At 49.8% G+C, this 20,429-nt stretch overlaps 3 protein-coding genes across 4 annotated transcripts; all 3 read left to right on the forward strand.

Moving 5' to 3' along the window:
* The first annotated feature begins 1,520 nt into the window (after positions 1-1,520).
* On the forward strand, positions 1,521-3,940 carry LOC119206514 (uncharacterized). Of its 2 annotated transcripts, XM_062560126.1 has the most exons (5): positions 1,521-2,283; positions 2,405-2,972; positions 3,078-3,437; positions 3,575-3,693; positions 3,762-3,940. In XM_062560126.1, the coding sequence occupies exons 2-5, from the start codon at positions 2,900-2,902 to the stop codon at positions 3,879-3,881; spliced, it is 672 nt and encodes a 223-aa protein (XP_062416110.1). In that variant the 5' UTR covers positions 1,521-2,283; positions 2,405-2,899; the 3' UTR covers positions 3,882-3,940. The 2 variants fall into 2 exon arrangements, with proteins under 2 accessions (XP_062416110.1, XP_062416109.1); XM_062560125.1 differs by lacking the exon at positions 1,521-2,283 and having other exon boundaries at positions 2,315-2,972.
* A 708-nt stretch (positions 3,941-4,648) lies between these two features.
* LOC119206505 (piggyBac transposable element-derived protein 4-like) lies at positions 4,649-7,750 on the forward strand. Its single transcript, XM_062560236.1, has 3 exons — positions 4,649-4,720; positions 5,084-5,567; positions 5,734-7,750. Exons 1-3 carry the CDS (start codon positions 4,649-4,651, stop codon positions 6,861-6,863), a joined length of 1,686 nt encoding a protein of 561 aa, XP_062416220.1. The 3' UTR covers positions 6,864-7,750.
* A 4,407-nt stretch (positions 7,751-12,157) lies between these two features.
* rsph1 (radial spoke head component 1) lies at positions 12,158-18,028 on the forward strand. The gene is made up of 8 exons (XM_037462835.2): positions 12,158-12,380; positions 12,489-12,602; positions 12,995-13,100; positions 13,196-13,286; positions 13,624-13,759; positions 16,019-16,090; positions 17,619-17,712; positions 17,911-18,028. Exons 1-7 carry the CDS (start codon positions 12,330-12,332, stop codon positions 17,703-17,705), a joined length of 657 nt encoding a protein of 218 aa, XP_037318732.2. The 5' UTR covers positions 12,158-12,329; the 3' UTR covers positions 17,706-17,712; positions 17,911-18,028.
* Positions 18,029-20,429: the final 2,401 nt, after the last annotated feature.

Raw genomic sequence — 20,429 nt, forward strand, 5'->3', positions numbered from 1 at the left:
GCGAGCGCCTCAGCCCAGACGACGGCGTCGGGTCACACTGACCCTCGAATCGTGTCCGTCGTTCGGGTCAGAACGACCCTGCTCGTAGCGAGCCGTCATCTCGCGCGAACTCGCGAGAACTCATCGCTCGGGTCTAATCGGCTCGCTTCGCCACCGGGGGGGGGGGGGGGGGGGGGGCTTCGGCGAGAGATGACGTTTTCCTACATGTCACGATTGCAATGGGTGAATGTGTTCCGAACCTCACACGCACACACACAGAGAGAGAGAGAGAGAGAGAGAGAGAGAGAGAGAGAGAGAGACGATAACATGCATCGCCGCCGAGTGCGAGAGAGGCTTCAGGTACGCGATCAACGTCCGCAAAAGATCCACACAAAGTATAATATCCAACCGCGGCAAGGCCTCTCGAGTTGACCTTTCGCTGTATGTCGCAATCAAAAGGGCCGAAGGGGTGCCGAACCACACACACACACACACACACACACACACACAGACAGAGCGAGAGAGAGGGATTCTTTTGGTTTTTCAAAAACACTTTATTTTTCAACATCCCAAGAAAACAATTCACAACATCAAATCAGCTCAACACAAAGCACATAATAAACACAACCCCAAATAAACAAAAGTACTAGTAGAGAGAGAGAGAGAGAGAGAGAGAGAGAGAGAGAGAGAGACCTCTGCGCTCCGTTGGCTCCTTTAGTGATGCGGTGCAGAAATCCCTCTACGTAGTCCACGGCGTGAAGGCCTCCGGGAGCCGCAGCTGCAGTCGGAGGACTCAGCGGAGGCCTCCTCCTCCTCCTCCGTGCGTGCATGCGTGCATGCGTGCCTGCCTGCCTGCCTGCCTGCCGGAATCGCGATCCGCCGCTCCACTTGTCACTTTTTATTTTTGTGAGAGCCATTTATTTAGCCTGTGAGCTTTCTCCTCTCCCTTCTCTTCGTTCGCGAGGAGGGGCCTCGAGGAGCTGTTTTTCTTCCGCCCCGATCCTCCCCTTTCTACATTACATTACATGTCATTTAGCTGAGGCTTTTGTCCAAAGCGCCGACGTACGAAGTAAGTGCATTTTCACATAGAGTGAGCGTACATTTTTCATCAAATAAGCAGTTTGAAAACACGTTACAGAACAGTGCCATTACGAGTCCAATTCAAGTGCTACCATTTGTCAGTGCTACGGTCCGCTAGTGTTTTAGTCGAGGTCTGAAAAGGTGCGTCTCGACTTTTCCCGCGGAAGACGTAGAGGCCCTCCGCAGTCCCGACGCCTCATGTCGCAGAGCTCGTTCCGCCATCTGGGAGCCAGGACGACTGCAAAGAGTCGCGATCTCGCCGAGTGCTTTTCTCTCAGAGCGAGGGAGGAACAAGCGGCTTGGCAGATGCAGATCGGAGTGTCGAACCCCGCCGCCGCCTACCTGTCCACCGAGGTCCCTCGCCTCCTGTACAGCACCCCCCCCCCCCACACACACACACACACACACACCCTCTGCAGAGGTCGGTTGGAGGAAAAGGAAGAAGGGGGGGGGGGGGGGGGGAAAGGCCGCCGCGGGAATATAAGTAGCGGCTCCGACCCACAGACGCCAGCCGGTGACGATGGCTTTCTATCTGAAGCTAGCGACCGCCTTGTGTCTCGCCGTCGCAGTCCCGCAGAGTGACCCGCGCGTGCCCTTTTCGGCGGTTTCCTACGCGGGGCGCGGCAGAGCGGTGCGCAGAGACCTCGGAGGAACTGTGTCCATCCGGTGCCGAGCTGTTGTCGGAGCGAGCCCGAGGTCCCTGAGGCTGGTCAAGAGCGTCGGCGACGAGACCTTCACGCTCGCGGCCCGGGGCGCCTCGCCGAGAAAGGTCATGGTCGACGCCGTCGTCGGCGGAAGACTTCGGTTCAGCGGGACGTTCCCGGACTCGGAGGCCGTCATCGAGAACCTGATCGCCGAAGACACGGGCCAGTACTGGTGCTTTTACTCGGGGCGCGAGCCTGGGTTCGACCTGTCCTTGGACCAGCGGGGAACCGGGTCGGTGCTCCTGGTGGTGGCGGCTGGCCCTCCTCCTTCTCAACATTCACGCAAGTTTCCCAAAAGGGCTGCGGGGGGTGTAACGCAGGCTAGCTAAACGCGCCGCGGGCTAAACGCATTTTATTTGTATTTCATTTGCTGTTCCCGACGACGACGACGACGACGACGACAGGTACGGCGAGCTGGGGCGACGGCTTGGCGGCCCTGGTGGCGAACGTGACCTGCGTCGGCGCGCTGCTTCTGGGAACCGCCGTCGTCATAGGGCTCCTCGCGTGGATCATCCACGAGGTAGCCGCGTAGTCCGAGTGGTCTGTGTGTGTGTGCGCGTGCAAGCTTTTCTCAATCCCTCACAACAACAACCGTTCCTGTGTGTGTGTGTGTGTGTGCGCGTGCGTGCGTGCGTCCGCAGACCCGGATGTGCCGAACGGCCGAGCGCGCCCGGCGGCCCGACGACGCCGTTTACGAGGACATGCGGCCGACCGTCGCGCCCTGAAGACGAAGCGAGGGAGCGAGCGGGCGGCCACTTCTCACCGTCGCTTTCGCGTGACGCGAAGGAGCACCCGGACCCTCGTGCGACACGTGTTTTCCACGTAAACGAGCACCCGTCCCCGTCGCTGCGACTTTGGAGTCCGTGTGCGTGCGTGCGTGCGTATGTGTGTGAAATAAAATAAAAGGTTAAAACCAATCTCCACGTGTCGTTGCCTTGTCGTGTAGCGTATGGCACAAGATTTGAGGGGCCGCTTGTGACAATTTAATTCGCGGTGGCCACCTCGGTTCGCGTACCCTCGGTCGGGGTTCGTGTGGCCGATGACATCGATGTCGGTGACATACTAACGAATGCGCACGCGGAAACGGTCGCGTGCTACTCACGGATCGCCTCGACGCCGGGAAGCGCTCTGCCGACATGTCGACTTTCTACCTGAGCCTCGCGGCGGCGACCCTGTGCCTCTCCTGCGCGGCGGCCCCGCGCGGTCCCGGTGAGCGTCGCGTGCTTGTTTCTGTGTGTGTGTGTGTGTGTGTGTGTGCGGGCGAGGCGAGGCGAAATGATTTGGGGCGTGGTTTTTTTTTTTAAATCGTCGCAGGGCCCGACGAAGCGGTGTGGAGGGAGCCCGGAGAAGCCGTGACCGTCCGGTGCCGATCTTCCCATCCGAAGCCCGAGTACCTGAGTCTGATGACGGGTCGCGGCGCCGGCGGCCGCGGCGACGTAAGGGTCCTGTTCAAAGACGACCAGCCGGGCGGCGGCACCGTCGCCCCCGAATACCGAGGCAGACTTCGGTGCAGCGAAACGTTTCCGGACGTGGACGTCGTCATCGACCCCGTGACTCCCGCCGACGCGGGGCGGTACGAGTGTGTGTATTTGAAATACGATCGCCAACGGCGACCCGTGGAGTTGCCGGGCACGGGGTCGGTGTTCCTGGTCGTGCCGCAGCCGTCGTCGCCGGGTGAGCAAAAATATTGCACGCGCGCGAAACAGGACATCGCGTCGAGGCCGAGCGAATGACCCGCTCTCTCTCTCTCTCTCTCTCTCTCTCTCTCTCTCTCTCTCTCTCTCTCTCTCTCTCTCTCTCGTCCGCGACAGGCGAGAGGTGTCGAGACGAGCTATGGGATGACACCCCCCCTACGACACTGGCGACCTGCGCCTTTGTTGTCCTGGTCGTCGTCGTCATCGCGTGGTGCTTCGCGTGGACGCTCCTGAAGGTAGGCGCCCGACCAAAAAAAAAAGCCTCGCGACGCCGCAATGACTAACGCGTTCGTTTCCGACACAGGCGTGCAGGATGTCGAAGGAAGCGCTGCGGCGGTGGCGGCAGCGGCAGGAGAGGAAGAAGCTGCAGCGGTTCCCCCTCGACGACGTGTACGAGGACATGAACGCGACGGTGGCGCGCTAGAGACATCGGCCGACCGGGGCAGAGAGAGAGAGAGAGAGAGAGCGAGAGAGAGAGAGCGAGAGAGAAATTCCAGCACCTCGGACAGACGCCACCCCCCCCCCCCCCTCCCCCTGACTCTCTGTCCGCGCGTTTGCCTGCGCTGGCTGCGCTGGCGGGTGACCAAGGAGGAGTTTGTGCAAAACTCTTGGTAAGAATCATGAAAGTATACATGTCTCTCTATCTCTCTCTCTCCTCGCGCGCTCGCAGATAGAGCTTCAGGGGGTGTGGGACGCGGGGGCCTCTGTCCGAGGTGCTGGAATTTCTCTCTCTCTCTCTCTCCTCGCGCGCTCGCAGATAGAGCTTCAGGGGGTGGGGGACGCGGGGGCCTCTGTCCGAGGTGCTGGAATTTCTCTCTCTCTCTCCTCGCGCGCTCGCAGATAGAGCTTCAGGGGGAGGGGGACTCGGGGGCCTCTGTCCGAGGTGCTGGAATTTCTCTCTCTCTCTCTCCTCGCGCGCTCGCAGATAGAGCTTCAGGGGGTGGGGGACTCGGGGGCCTCTGTCCGAGGTGCTGGAATTTCTCTCTCTCTCTCCTCGCGCGCTCGCAGATCTGTCCGAGGTGCTGGATTTGTGTGTGTGTGTGTGTGTGTGTGCGTGCGTGCGTGTAGGTGACAGAAGAGACAGACAGAAGAGACAGAACGGGTCGGCGAGAGAGGCGATACTAACGTCGCGTGATAAAGTCGGGCGAGGCGACGCGCGAAACACTCGTCTCCCCGAAAGGGCCCGAAGTCATGACTGCCGCGACGCCGACCGCGCTCGAGCTCCTCGAACGTCTTTTCGCAGATCCGGTGGAGCCGCGAAAGGTCTACCACTACTCTGACATGGGAGAGGGAGAGGCTTCGACCGCGGCTGACAACAAAGAACGAGAGCTACGAGGGGAAGAAGAAGACGACGACGACGACGACGACGACGACGACGGCGACGACGACGACGGCGACGACGGCGAAGAATACAACCCGGAGAACGAAGCTTTGTCTTTGGAGGAGGAGGAGGAGGAGGAAGGAGAAGAAGAAGAAGAAGAAGGAGAAGAAGAAGGAGGAGAAGAAGAAGAAGAAGAAGACCGCGCCGTGGGCGAAAGACCCGAGACCTGCACCTTTCCGTCCAAAAACGGCGAACTGACGTGGTCCTCGACGGCGCACGGCAGACGGGGCGCGACCGTCGAGCAGAGTCGGCCGGGTCCGCCGACCCCCGGGCCCACGGAGGAAGCGGCGTCCCGCGCCACCGACATCGCCTCGACGTTCCGGCTGTTTGTGACGCCCGCGATAGAAGACATTGTCCTGGAGATGACCAACCTCGAAGGTCGCAGAAGATACGGGGACGACTGGAAAGGCATGGACCGGGTCGACCTGCGCGCCTACGTGGGCCTCCTGATCCTGGCGGGCGTGTACAGGTCCAGAGGGGAGGCCGCCGCCAGTCTGTGGGACGCGGAGAGCGGAAGGGCCATTTTCCGCGCCACGATGCCGCTGAAGGACTTTCACGCGTACTCGACACTGTTGCGATTCGACGACCGCGAGACGAGGCGCGAGCGACGAGCGAGCGACAAACTGGCGGCCGTGCGAGACGTGTGGGACGCGTGGGTGCTCCGACTGCCGCTCCTCTACAACCCGGGGCCCGAGGTGACCGTGGACGAGCAGCTGGTTCCGTTCAGAGGTAAGCGGCGGCTGCGGCGGAGGGGCTTTTTTTTATTTTCTTGTAAAGATTCGCGAAAAGACAATGCCGATGATGATGATGATGACGACGCTCTCTGTCTTGTCTCTCTCTCTCTCTCTCTCTCTCTCTCTCTCTCTCTCTCTCCTCGTAACCCCCCGCCGCCAAGGGCGGTGCCCCTTCAGGCAGTACATGCCGAGCAAGCCGGCGAAATACGGAATCAAGACGTGGGTGGCGTGCGACGCCAGATCCAGCTACGCGTGGAAGATGCAAGTGTACACCGGCAAGCCGACGACGGGCGGCGGCGGCCCCGAGAGGAACCTGGGGATGAGGGTCGTGCTCGACGTCACGGAGGGCCTGGCGGGTCGCAACGTGACGTGCGACAATTACTTCACGTCCTACGAGCTGGCGCGCCGGCTCCTGGCCAGGGGGATCACCGTGGTCGGCACGGTTCGAAAGAACAAGCCCGAGCTTCCGCCCGCTCTGCTGGCGACGAGGGACAGGGCGGTGTTCTCTTCGATGTTTGCGTTCACGCCCACCACGGCCCTGGTGTCCTACGTGCCCAAGAAAAACCGCAACGTGGTGCTCATGAGCACGCGGCACGCCGAGGCCGAGGTCGGCGACCGCCCGGACGGGAAGCCCGCGATCATCCTGGACTACAACCGCAACAAGGGAGGCGTGGACAACCTGGACAAGGTGATCGGCACGTACAGCTGCAGGAGGATGACGGCCCGCTGGCCCCTGGTCGTGTTCCACAACGTCGTCGACGTGTCCGCCTACAACGCCTTCGTGATATGGCGAGAGGTCCGTCCCGACTGGATGTCCGGCAAGCGGAGCAAGCGCAGGTTCTTCCTCGAGCGGCTCGGAAAAGAGCTCGTGACGCCGCTCGTCGAGAGGAGGGCGTGTCTCCCCCGCACGGAAGCGTCCGCGGCGGTCGTGCGGGCCGCCCGGAGGGCGCGCGATCGAGCCGAGGCGGCGCCGGAGGCGGAACGGGAGCCGGAAACGCGGGCGGCGGCCGTCGCCTCGGCTCTGTCCAGGGTGGCGAGCAAGAGGAAGAGGTGTCAGATTTGCCCGTCGAAGAAGGACAGCAAGACGCACACCGTCTGCTGCGCGTGCAGGAGGTACATCTGCCGGGGCTGCTCGCGCGCGTTCTGCCCCGCCTGCGCCGACCGGCGTGTCTCGAGCGACGGAGGCGGGGGGCGCGGAGACGACGACGGCGGCGACGACGGAGGCGCGGCGCGCACCTGCGACTATTGGAGGACGCGAGGACGACAAGGCGTGGAGGGGGGTGACGGCTGAACGCGCGCGTGCGTGCGTGCTACTACTAACGGAGGGCGGGGGTGAAGGCTGAATGCTTGACGTAATAAAAACACAATGGATGTACACACCAATCTGCATTGTCTTTATTCACATTTACACAAATACTTGACGGATACATACATACATACATATATATATATAGTTTGCTTACTATAGTAAAAGTTGCACCGTTTAACGTGAAATTCTAAATGAGTCTTCCTCGTCGACACGAACGCGGTCATAATACGCGACTCGCGCCCCCTCCATTGTACCCACAATGCATCGGAGCAGGCTCGCCTGTTGTTGTGAGAGCCAAATATCCCAGAATGCATTTCAACCTAAGCGGCAGGCGACAACGACCGACGGAGGAAAATAAACACACAGTCCGAGTTTTATAAATACTACTTTATTTAAGTAACGTTATGTAATTTTATGACTAAAGTTAGTTGTTAAAGCAAACGTTTGTCAACAGCCTTTAACGTAACAATCTGCCCCGTGGACGTGTAGCGGACATAACGGACCGTCATAACGGACACCCTCCAGCGCCGGGAGGTCAGCTGATCATCTCGCAGCCCGCGGAGAGCGGCCTGTTTTCGTCGAGTCTGCTGTGAAATGCTCCGCCGGTCGTTTTCGCGTCTCCGTAGCGGTTTATACGTGAGACTCGTCGAGCTGTACCACGACGAGTCTTGGTACGTTTTCTAACGTGGTGTCAGAGACGGAGGTTGTTCACCGTCTGTTTGTTTAGATTCATAACTTCATGTTTACATGTAACTTTTGTACATACGTATTGTCTGTATGCGCAGAGCGCAGCTTGTTTATTGTCCATCGTTGTGCATTAAAACTAACAATGTTTTAATTAAAGGACACGAGGTGAGCACCGCGCTCGAGAGTCTAAACTGGCGGAAGAGCTTCAAAGAAAATCTGAAGCTCTGACTTGTAAAAATAATGAATAAAAAAATCCACATATGGATTATTGTACTCTGTAAGATCTTTGATGTGCGGTCAGCGGCTTGCTGCACGAGGACCACTACGCTGATTATCAGCCTCTTGATGAGTAACAAGACAAACGGTAGGTGTGTGTGTGTGTGTGTGTGTGTGTGCATTAAAATATTTTAGTATAATAGTTTATTTTTTGTTACAACCTCCTTGATAAAGCTATCTATTTTACGACGGCTTATATATACAATTTCTGAGACAAAAAATGAGACAAAAGCTTGTTAATAGTAAAATATTTAAATCAAAAACTAAATTAAAGCGTATTAGCAAGACCAGCTGACGTGGTGACGTCATCAAGTCAGCTGCTGTTCCAATGGCGGAAATGACCGTCCCCCCCCCCCCCCCCGCCCCGAACCTCCCGAGTGTATTCTCGCGGGAACGCAAGTCCGTTCTCGCCGTCTCAGGTATTGCGAAAGGGCCATAATAGTCTTGCACAGAGAGGTGAAGGCTGAACGCGTGACGTAAGCGCGTACGTACGTGCGACTGCCGGAGGGCGGGGTTGTATGATGGCTGAACGCGTGACGTAAGCGCGTACGTACGTGCGTGCGTACGTTCATACGTGCGACTGCCGGAGGGCGGGGGTGTGTGATGGCTGAACGCGTGACGTAAGCGCGTACGTACGTGCGACTACCGGAGGGCGGGGTTGTATGATGGCTGAACGCGTGACGTAAGCGCGTACGTACGTGCGACTACCGGAGGGCGGGGTTGTATGATGGCTGAACGCGTGACGTAAGCGCGTACGTACGTACGTGCGTGCGACTGCTGGAGGATGGGAGGACAACGGGAGGGTTAAACACCTCACAAACTACAAGCCGAAAAACCCCCACTCCATGAATGACCCCCGCCTGGCAGATGAGCTGAATGAGTTCTACTGCAGATTTGAAAGACAATGTCCTGACTCCATCCCCCACAACTCCACCACCTCCCCCGACCCATCAGGTGCTCACACCTTTGGACTACTCTCCCCTCCCCCACTGCCCCTCTCTGTCTTGGAGAGTGACGTCAATCGGCTCTTCAAAAGACAAAACCCCCGGAAAGCAGCCGGTCCGGACTCAGTCTCGCCCCACACCCTGAAGCATTGTGCTGACCAGCTGTCTCCTATGTTCACCGCCATCTTCAACACCTCCTTGGTGACATGCCAGGTCCCAGCCTGCTTCAAGGCCTCCACCATCATCCCTGTTCCCAAGAAGCCCAGGATCACAGGACTGAATGACTACAGGCCCGTCGCACTGACCTCTGTAGTCATGAAGTCCTTTGAACAGATAGTCCTGTCCCACCTTAAGTCCCTCACTGACCCCCTCCTGGACCCCCTGCAGTTCGCCTACAGAGCCAACAGGTCTGTAGACGATGCTGTCAACATGGCCCTCCACTTCATCCTCCACATCTGGACTCCCCAGGAACCTACGCCAGGATCCTATTTGTGGACTTCAGCTCTGCCTTCAACACCATCATCCCGTCTCTGCTGCAGGACAAACTCTCTCAGCTGCACGTGCCAGACTCCACCTACAAGTGGATCACTGACTTCCTGTCCGACAGGAAGCAGCACGTGAAGCTGGGGAAACACGTCTCTGCCTCTCGGTCCATCAGCACCGGTTCCCCCCAAGGCTGCGTTCTTTCCCCTCTGCTCTTCTCCCTGTACACAAACAGCTGCACCTCCAGTCACCAGTCCGTCAAGCTCCTGAAGTTTGCTGATGACACCACTCTCATTGGACTGATCTCTGGTGGGGATGAGTCCGCCTACAGGTGGGAGTCTGACCACCTGGTGACGTGGTGCAGCGAGAACCACCTGGAGCTTAACGCCCTGAAGACCGTGGAGATGGTCGTGGACTTCAGGAAGATCGCAGCCCCACCTTCCCCCCTCACCTTGTGTGACTCCCCCGTTACCACTGTGGACTCCGTTTCCTGCGCTCCACCATCACGCAGGACCTCAAGTGGGAGCTGAACATCAGCTCCATCACGAAAAAGGCTCAGCAAAGGATGTTCTTCCTGAGGCAGCTGAAGAAATTCAACCTGCCAAAGACGATGATGGTACACTTCTACACGGCCATCATCGAATCCATCCTCTGCTCCTCCATCACCGTGTGGTACGCTGCAGCCACAACCAAGGACAAGGGCAGGCTGCAGCGTGTCATCCGCTCTGCAGAGAGGGTGATTGGCTGCAATCTTCCGTCTCTCCAGGACTTGTTTGCTTCCAGGACTTTGAAGCGGGCCAGAAAGATTGTAGCCGACCCCTCCCAGCCCGGACATGAACTGTTTGTGCCCCTTCCATCAGGCAGGAGGCTGAGGTCCATCAGGACTAAGACCTCCCTCCCCACAAACAGTTTGTTCCCTTCGGCAGTCGGGCTCATCAACAGAGGCCGGGGCCCCCCCTGACTGACTCTGACTCCCATGTTCATTCATTCACTTTGTCACTTTCACTTGTCACTCGTCACTTTGTTTAGCTGGTGCACTTTATCTTTATTTTTATTTCTAATTTTATCTTATCACCTCTAACTTACTAACCCATAGCTTTAGCTTTAGTGTTTAGTGTACTAACCCATAGCATATATTTTATTATACTTTTATTTTATTTTTATCTCATTCGCATGTCATCATTATTGTACTGTCTTCTGTCATGCACCAACCGCTAAGACAATTTCCATGTTCCAGGTTTTATTTCAGAATACGAAGCCATTCATTGCCACATATGTTACACATAGATGAATTTGAATTGGTGCAATAGAAGAATGAAACATAACAATAAAATTGATATTGATAAAGATATTGTAAAACAAGATGAAAATTTACAAGCGAGAATTGCCAATATAAACGGATAAGTACGTTCAAACACTTATGTATGTCCATATGTTTCTGGGGATGAAGTATTTGGGTCAATGGGAGACCAACTGCTTACTTTTCCACTGTCACATCGTCGAGTGTTTGAGACTGTCTGGCAGACATTTTGGAACCTTTATATGAACCCTTCTGTTCGGCAGCATTAGATGCTGACTTGGCCTAAGGAAATTACCCTCAAGTCCCTTATGTGAAAAAGGGATGACCAGTAAAAGCATGCAGGCAGTGGCAGTTCTGGGCACGAGCGAACCGGGCAGCAGCCCGGGGCGGCATTTTTTCATGGCTCATGGGGGACGGCACGAGCACTTGAAAAAAAAAAAATCCTAAAGTCAGTCACACCCCGACTTTCTTCCAAATAACGTACATTTCAATAATGATAAATGCAGGCCTATAGTTCCTGCACATTTTTGTTTTTTATGAATTGTGTGAAATGGCCAATACAAATTGGTAATACAAAACGATTACGTGTCACCAAGGTTAATTGGTTTAGTCTTGACTTCTGGTCGTGACTGACAGTGTTGGGGGGATGGGAAATCTGTTGCTTGTCGAGTCAGTGGAAAATAAAAACAGAGATGGACAGAAAAAGGTTAAAGCCATCATGTTCCCACTATAGAAAGAAAAGAAAAGAAGAGGAGAAACGAGCAAAAGATGTAGGTATGCAACTATGTTCTCTCTCTGTATGATTACACATGTGTCATGAATGAAGGGCTAAAATTAATTGGTGGGGAAACTTGTGCTATTTACAATATTTATTCTTAAATTTATTTGTATATTGTTCTCATTCTCTCTGCTCGTGTTACATTATATATATATATATATATATATATATATATATATATATATATATGATTGTATATATTTTTGGCAGATTTATGGATATAGTGTATATTCATTTAAGTTCTGATAACTTATACTGACATATTTTGTGCAAATGTGTAAAATGTGTGTTTCCTGTTGTAATTGCAACAGTAACTGGATTCTGTTGTGTGCGTTTTTCTAATGTAATTTTCTCTCACTTATGTTAAAATAAAAAAAATTATAAATAAAAATATAGAACTGCAGAATTTTGTGAACTTTTTTATGGTGGGGGGGGCGGGGCACGCTCAAATGGAGTCTCGCCCTGGGTGCCATTCAATGCAGAACCGCCCCTGCATGCGTAAAGAAGGGGAGGGCAAATGTGTAAAGAAGGGGAGGGAAAATGTGTATTCAGCCTTTTATATTAAATCTAAACATAAACATGAAGGATTAAAGATAAACAATATTTGTCCTATTCGTATTTACACCATTTCAAGCCTTCGAGCTCTGTGCCACAAGCTACAACTAAGTGAGGTGTCATGGCACGAGGCAGCCACAGAACGGGTGTTATCAATGTTCATCTGTAATGCACCTTTCATTCAGAAAGTCAGGAGCAGAATGTTGTCAGAGCCACTAATCTCATCAAGAGTTGCTAAAAAACACCGTCAGGTGTTTGCTTCTCTCGAGTTAACCGGGTAACGCCAGCCACAGATCGTGGTCACGTGGAATTGACCGCTGTCACGGCAACCGTAAACTGACAAGAGCACACTGAGGACTGCCGATTTCACGTTAACTGACGTTAGCTTAACCTGAATTTACATCGTCCACACCTGTATAGGAGCCATGTCGGATGTCGGGTCCGATGAGTTTGACGATGAGCGCAGTAAACTGGGGGTGAGGGGAAATCCTCTGTTCGCTGTTGCCTGGCTGAAGCTAACGTGCTCGTCGTGTCTCTTCATCTGTCTCTTCACCTGTGTCTTCTATGGTTGGTTTCACCGGCAGGAGTATGAAGGGGACCGGAATGAAGCGGGAGAGAGGCACGGAGTCGGCAAAGCTGTGCTCCCCAACGGAGACGTTTATCAGGGACGGTATGAGAAGGGCTCGAGGCACGGACAGGTAGGTAGGTGAGCTACGGAGGGGTCTTTGGAGGCCACAGCTCCACACACGCAAACACACAAAGCAATGTCACGTGACATGAATACAAGCACGTACGTAGCTACAGAAAACGTTGGGTTGTGCAGACCTACGCTGCCAGCATCCACATCAATTAGACCACACGTGAAGGACATATTTTAGTGTGAGAAGAGTACAATGTTCTGATTATACTGATGCAAAGTCTACAATGTTATTAAAGCAGCTCTGAATTCGTTTTTGTTGTATGTATAGGTAATTATTCAGCCTATGATAGTATTTATGTTATTACCCTACAGCTTTACATCATGTTACATGGAAAAGAATAGTCTATTGACTACTCTATTTATCTCTTCTTTGACTGTTTTGTCTAATAGGGGACATATTTCTTCAAGAATGGGGCAAGATATGTGGGGGACTATTGGCAGAACAAGAAACATGGACAGGGTGCCTTCTACTACCCAGATGGCTCTAAATATGAAGGTACAAGAAACTCTTTATCTTTGTTGTGTGCAGGGAGGCTACCAACATCTTTTAAACGTAGACTTTAGAAACAAACTGTCCTTGTTGTCTGTCAGGGTCGTGGGTTGAGGACCTGAGACACGGACATGGCGTCTACACTTACCCCAACAGAGACACGTATGATGGAGAATGGCTCCATCATGTCAGGTATAACTACAGTTCTAACATGTTTGTCATTTTCATTTCAGAAAGCACACATTCCTTTGCTTTCTTGATTAAAACGCATGATGCAGAGGACTGCATGAAAATATGATTTATATTAAATTACTGCAGTAGAAAATAGCAGGATTAACAGGATTAAAATACTATACTACGGAATCTATTTATAAATTGAATGCCGTCACTGCTTACAACTGAAAATATAAAAAAAAAAAGTCCAAACTTTCATCATCAGCGTCTTTTGACCTGTACATTACAATATCCATTCACATGAGGAAAGGAGAATGGGAGTTTTAGAAGCCGCTGACGATATGTGGTTTCCCAGGCATGGACAGGGCGCTTACCATTACAGTGAAACTGGCTCAGTGTACAAGGGCTCATGGGTGAATGGCGAGATGCAGTCAGCTGGCGAGTACATCTACTCCAACCACCGATACAAGGGCAACTTTGTCAAAAATGCTGTAAGTTCTCCTTTGAATACTCTTTCACGGAATACATGGTTATGGATTCATCAGTTATACACGTCTTCCCCTGTAGCCTGAGTCGTTACCGGGGGCAATAATGGTCTAGATCAGTGGTTCTCAACTGGTCTGGCTCCGGGACCCACCACTCACCCACCACTCCGCTGCATTACAAAAAGTCCCTTCAAAATAAAATCACATGATTTTTTTTATTTTTATTATTTTTTTTCCCCCATGCAACGGCCCGCGACCCACCAGTTGAGGACCACTGGTCTAGATGGTTGGGTTAATTAATGTAGTGTAGTGGTAAGTAGTAATGTCAGGTACGGGTGCTGCTGGTGCAGGTTGAAGGTAGGCAGGACTCAAACGCAGAGTTTCCACAAAGTGCTGTTTAATAGTATTGTTACCTCCGACCCTCCTGCTTTGAAGCTTGTGTCGAAATGTGAACCAGTGCAAGGCGAAGCAAATGTATCGGTGCTTGGTTCGTTCGCTGCCGATCACGTGATCAGTGACGTCCGAAGCTTCGGTCCCGCTCACAGTGACGTCATCGGTGATGTCATCAGTGACGTCCGAAGCTTCGTTTGGGCGCACAGTCACGTGGCCGCTTTGATTTGATTCAAATAGGTGCAAAACAGGGTTCAGGCTTGTCTGTTTTATACAGTCAAAGTCAGTGTTGTTGAGAGTAGCAAAGAGCAAATTTACAATGGAACCTGTGGCGAAGAGGTTGCTCCAAGATGTGGGAGCACTTCAATTTGATTTCCTCTAACAAGGTTGGCAATAGGAAGGCAAAGTTGTATTGTGAAATTATTAAGAAAATTATGGATGCATCTCACTAAAAATCAATCATTTCATGCCCCATCCCATGTGTCCACAACCACCTCAATATCCTGTCATAACAAACATGTACAATCACTGCCCCACTGACCTTTCCTCTCTAAATAACTTCCCACTTCCCACATTCCGGATTCAAACAATTCAGTCCCTGACTGCCATGAACTGCACATGCAGTAGGAAGCACTTGCTGGTATTTTAAATTATATTGCTTACATATAACTCTATACTATATATATATATATATATATATTAGGGTTGTAGGGATGTGTTGTATAGGATGAAGTGCATTTCCTAGAGGAAGAGGTTCTTTCCGGACCTGAATAATTTGTCACACTGCGCATGCGTGAAATGTGTTAAAAAAATTGACGTAATTAACAACAAACAACTAATTAACGTCGTTAACGCGCTATTTTTGACAGCCCTAATAGGAATCCATGTATTTATTAGATGATTTATCGGTTCAACTTTTCATAATTATGTTCAACCCACAGAGACTGGGCCAAAATATACTGGTAGGCTATTGGAAACATGCACTACAAGTTTTCAACAGCAGAGGTCGTCATAGAGTTTGCAATGCATTGAATGAATGAACTTATTTCCGATACAATTGGCTGGAAAGCTTCACTGGTTCAGAAAGCTTCACTTTGCCATCACTACTGTTTAATCCAAACAAAAGCAGAAAGACGTGCACCAGCGACGGGTTGACTTAACAATGACGCGACAGGGGACAACAGGCATACAGGGCTTAAATACACTAGGGAGGTGCAGGTGGAAACAATCAGGCAATCACAGGACAAGGCAGGAAGTGAAGTTACCTACAAAACTACAAAATAAAACAGGAAGAAGAACCAAAACGTGACAAGTAAGTAGTAGCGTAGATAGTTTAATATAATCTACAAGTAGTTATATCATCTGCAGCTTTCAGTTGAAGTATATAATTGGTTATTATATCTACAATAATTTGTCTATCGCTCTAAATTCAGTTCCTCTAGATTCCCTCTGTGGAGCTGCAACCAAAAAGCAGTAATGGTGACTCATAGTTTTCTGCAACTTTTGGTTCACTTTAATTGCTAAGAATGGCAGGCTGATGATCAGACCAGTTATGAACCCTCACAACAGGCAATTAGTCATTGCCTATATCTTGCCTTTATCTGCTTTCATCACAGTTTACAGGTAATTTTAAGTGTGACTGACTTTCGATATAATCTTCAAGCTAAGAGGAAGCTACTCTGTTTTAGCGTTGTCTTGTTTTCAACCTGTCGACTGCCCATCCGAGATCTCAGCCGTTACTTTGGCGAGTACAATCTTATTATTACCGCTGGTGGCTGGAGCTATTCAAATGAAATCAAAGTTTAAAGAAATATAATTGTTTTACATTAAAAAATATATTATTTTCTCGTCTGTGAATCCATTCTTATTTTGCAGCCTCACGGTCTGGGGAAGTACATGTTCAACACTGGGTGTGAGCAGCACGGTGAATACCATCAAGCAGAGCAGGTAATTCAACAACGCATCCCCATTATCGGGAAAACCAGAACTTTGTCAGAGCACACAGCATGAATATGTGTCAGGATGTGACACCCAGTGCCCTGAGACACACCAAAACCGTGACCAGCTCTCTTAACAGAGTTTCCAGCCAGTGAATAAGGAGAATGGTGCACATAACTCAAGAGCCTTCCTACCCAGGCTTCAGAGAGGGTTATCTCACCTTAAAGGCCTCCGGATGAGTTGTCAGTAGAATGGGTACTCAGCCACATCAGTGTTGATAACAATGTTCTTTCATGTATCAGGAATAAGGAATCGTTTATTGCCATAATGTCAGACATACTTATCTACAACATGTTTTGAAACTGCTTATTTGATGAAACGTGTACTTTCTTACTTGTTCTTCTGAGTTTGTATCTCTACAGTTGAAATGCACTTATTGTAAGTCGCTTTGGATAAAAGCGTCCGCTAAATGTAGCTTAAGCGCAAGTTCAGTCAGGAAGACTCGCTTCCTTTGTAATTAGGTGCCCAGGTGTGAGTGGGTAAGGCTCACAGCTGGCAGAGAGCGAGCCAATCCCTCCCTGCCAACCGCAAGGCATTCATTTAGGGGCAGCTACGTTAAACTATAAACCAAGGTATCTCCTCTTCATCCCTGCCACTAATGGGATGTTGAGCTGCGGCAACCCCTACAGTCACAAACATCGAGGATGGTGAGTTGGGTTCGGGAAAGCTCTTTTCGTTGGGTGGTTGCCGATGTAGCAGTATTCCCCATGCTGGGTGCTTCAGCACTAAATCTTTCCCACAATATAGCAGGGGATCTTCTCTCGTGTCCCTGCATGCCCGAGGGTTAGACTCTCAATAATCTGAGTTAACACCGGCCGAGTGCGTAAGTCCCAGCAAGGCGACATAAGTTTGAAGGTCTGGGGCCGATTTCGTAAGACCCATCCAGGTAATCTTCTTTCTAGGTCTCAGTCTGGTAAACCCGGTGGGCGATCGGCAGTCCATTGCGACATCCTCTATTCTGGGCTTTGACTCACCAGATCTCTTACCTCTGGTTTGACATCAAGTGTAACTTCTGTCATGACTAACTTTTGGTGTTTGCTTAGGAATTTCACTACGGCAGTGGCTACGGTATTTATTTATTAATTCGTAGAAAATAAATGTCTTTTGGGGATTGGGCTTATTGGACCTCACTATCCCCGCCTTCGGGGATAGTACGTCATGATGGAGTCCAATCGCCAAAGACCTTGCACAATTCATATTTTATGCTTGTGTAATAAATTATTGTATTACTATTAAATGAGTCTCTCCTGATTGAAATGACATGTAATGTAATGAAGGAGCTCTACAGAGCAGCAGACTTTTCTGTGGCACACTTGCGCATGTTTGACTTCATACGCGTGATGTAGTTGAGAGACTAGTATCTCTACATGATCAATCTTGAGTCACACACAGTCATGCTGCTTCCTTGTAGCAAATACTGAACCTTGTAAACCATCAAGTTGAAAGGATGTATGCATTCTGCTTGCCTTCCTTACAGGATCGAGCAGAGGATGAGTTGGGCGAGTTGGCATCCCCCGCAGCCCGCAAGTGGATTCCTACGTATGTCACAGGGCTGACACTGTAGCCACTAGGTAAACACACTTCAGGTGTTTAAAAACAATAGACCTACATTAAATATATACATTTCTGGGGCATAGATCCAACTCTGTGGCTGTTTGTGTGACCAGTTTTTGTTCTATAACTCAAAGAAACAAGGCAGGATATGAAGAATCCTGAAAGTGAAATGTGTAAAAATAGTGTGGGTGATTTTGTCTGTTTTCTTCGATCAGGTGGGGAAAAGCAAAGCAATTCATCTGAGGAAGGAGCGGAGAGCTGACCTTTAGGATCAATTCTTCTATTAACCTGTGTTTGCAAAGTGGAACAACATTAAAATGATTCCCTTGAGTGCCTTAATCAATTATTATCATGTGTACTTAGGAGAAACTTCCTTATAAAGGAAGAAACCTGGAATGATTCTTCTCTCAGGTGGAATCATGCTTAGTGATGATTCAACTTTATTAAATGAATGGTATCAAATGGAGCTGACTAAAAGGAAAGACGTGCTGAAATATAAGAGAGGCTTCATTGTTTGGAAGAGGGGCTTTTGTAGCTGCTAAGAAATCTATCCTTTATTATTTTGTAAAAGAGAGGACATCTCAGAACCTGAAGAGAGACTATTTGGAGCATTAATTTCTCTGCTCGTAAGCGGCAGAACTCCCAAACGCATGCAACACTTGCATAGTCAGTGTGGAGTTTGAACCTCTCTGAAAGGTTCTCTCTGCGGACCGGCAAGGGACGAGAAGTCAACAACAGTCAACTGGCTCGGGTTTAAAAATTAAAAAAGAATTGACTAACAAAAGAAATACAATTACAAAATCAAATATGGTATGAATGGTATAATCATTTGTGAAATAGAGATGTCCCCTCGTCCAGTCTCATATGACCATCAATATTGGTTCACAGGAGGCTCGGCTCTTCCAATGACACGGGGTTTGTTGTGCTGCCATGGCATGTGATTGGCTGCACATTCAAGGCCATCTCCTCGGTCCGTGTACCTTTTGATCGTCCCTTTTACCGTAAAAACCAGAAAACCAAAACACTTGTTTCTCGTTTTTCGTTTCTAATCCAAAACGGTAAAACGGAAGTCGGCAGCCGTTTTCTCGTTTTTCGTTTAGAACCAAAAAAGGAGACCAACCGACAACTTTTCACTCCGTTTATCCCTTTTGTTAGCGTAGCCGCTAAACCGGAAATACAGAGATTTTCACAGTAAAATCCACGCAACTGTCTGCAATGACAGCGGTTACCAGGTTAACATGAGGAGAAAAGTTGATTAACGGATATAAATAAATGTTGGACACACCACGTCATGGTGGTGTGTCCAACATGCTTAAGAGCAGGTAGTCTGTTGCAATAGTTCCCAACCCAATTTTAGCCTGATGGTGGTATCTGCCCACAGCTCCACAGGTCACATTAAGTGACATGGTAGAAACTAATTAATCTCTTTATTGTTCTTGTCTAGAGAGAAAGAATATTATATAAATATATAAAATATTCTAGTCTTAATGCCACATAAGTCATTTTCCTTAGATCACACATTTGACCTACATTTGACCCACCTGAGTGTCCGAGTCGGAGAAGGAGAGAATTAGTTGGGTGTCGTCGGCATAGCTGTGATAGGAAAAACCGTGCGAGCAAATGACGGAGCCAAGAGAATTGGTGTAAATTGAGAAGAGGAGGGGACCCAGGACGGCCTAACATAATTGACATAAGTGACCTAGATAAATCTATGGTTTAAAGAGCAGCGAGTGTAGTAAACTACTGCTGCTAACACATCCCGTCGGACCCGGATTATTTATTTATATCCGTTAATCAACTTTTCTCCTCATGTTACCCTGGTAACCGCTGTCATTGCAGACAGTTGCGTGGATTTTACTGTGAAAATCTACGTACTTCCGGTTTAGCGGCTACGCTTCGTATTTTTGTTTTATGGAAAAACACACAAAAGGGTTAAACGGAGTGAAAAGTTGTCAGTTGGTCTCCTTTTTTGGTTCTAAACAAAAAACGAGAAAACTTCCGTTTTACCGTTTTGGATTAGAAACGAAAAACGAGAAACGAGTGTTTTGGTTTTCTGGTTTTTACGGTAAAAGGGACGATCAAAAGGTACACGGACCCTCCCTCCTGGCTCCATCTGATGGCCGAATCTGAAATCCCTCACTGCCCTGACCAATCTCTATCCACTTAATATTGCAGTATATTCAATGATCACACCTTTGGCTAAAAGCTTCTTAATGTAAACATACCATAGCAGGCATAATATTAATATCTAAGGTAGTACACTCTAATCATAGTACATTTTAAATTATCACACACATTTTAACCATTATGTTTAACTCAGTTTATATGATCCAAAATAAAAATATTTGCCTCGCAGAGCTGTCCTACATCCTTTGCTCATAAACAACCTGGCAGGAGAAAAAACTACCAAAAAACCCTCTCGGGAATAAATTAGGAGAAATCTATCAAGGAAGGATCGTCTGTCCTTCCCCTAGGTTTTAACGTTAAATTATGGCAGGATGTTATGTGTACAGTAATTGAATGACACTTCTTAATCTATTACTGCAATATGAATTAAGCATACTAATGTAATAACTAATAACACACAAATTACAATTGTAACACTAAACATTATCGCATATTATAATTTCCACCCCTAGATGTGCTGTTCTGCTTAAATCCCCAACACCAGACAAATTACAAATGGATGAGCATTTGAGCATTCAGAAATCTCCTTTGGGTCGAACGCTATTCT

Source organism: Pungitius pungitius, chromosome 21 (genome assembly GCF_949316345.1).
Source record: "Pungitius pungitius chromosome 21, fPunPun2.1, whole genome shotgun sequence".
NCBI classification, from domain to species: Eukaryota; Metazoa; Chordata; class Actinopteri; order Perciformes; family Gasterosteidae; genus Pungitius; species Pungitius pungitius.

What these genes read in the sequence shown, in the direction of transcription:
- LOC119206514 (XM_062560126.1), top strand. Translation starts at nt 2,900, where the DNA reads ATGTCGACTTTCTACCTGAGCCTCGCGGCGGCGACCCTGTGCCTCTCC. An exon ending in GGCGGCCCCGCGCGGTCCCG is followed by an intron (nt 2,973 to 3,077) that starts GTGAGCGTCGCG and finishes AAATCGTCGCAG; the next exon opens with GGCCCGACGAAGCGGTGTGG. An exon ending in TCGCGTGGACGCTCCTGAAG is followed by an intron (nt 3,694 to 3,761) that starts GTAGGCGCCCGA and finishes TTTCCGACACAG; the next exon opens with GCGTGCAGGATGTCGAAGGA.
- LOC119206505 (XM_062560236.1), top strand. Translation starts at nt 4,649, where the DNA reads ATGACTGCCGCGACGCCGACCGCGCTCGAGCTCCTCGAACGTCTTTTC. An exon ending in ATCCGGTGGAGCCGCGAAAG is followed by an intron (nt 4,721 to 5,083) that starts GTCTACCACTAC and finishes ACCGTCGAGCAG; the next exon opens with AGTCGGCCGGGTCCGCCGAC. An exon ending in GCAGCTGGTTCCGTTCAGAG is followed by an intron (nt 5,568 to 5,733) that starts GTAAGCGGCGGC and finishes CCCGCCGCCAAG; the next exon opens with GGCGGTGCCCCTTCAGGCAG.
- rsph1 (XM_037462835.2), top strand. Translation starts at nt 12,330, where the DNA reads ATGTCGGATGTCGGGTCCGATGAGTTTGACGATGAGCGCAGTAAACTG. An exon ending in ATGAGCGCAGTAAACTGGGG is followed by an intron (nt 12,381 to 12,488) that starts GTGAGGGGAAAT and finishes TTTCACCGGCAG; the next exon opens with GAGTATGAAGGGGACCGGAA. An exon ending in AATACCATCAAGCAGAGCAG is followed by an intron (nt 16,091 to 17,618) that starts GTAATTCAACAA and finishes CCTTCCTTACAG; the next exon opens with GATCGAGCAGAGGATGAGTT.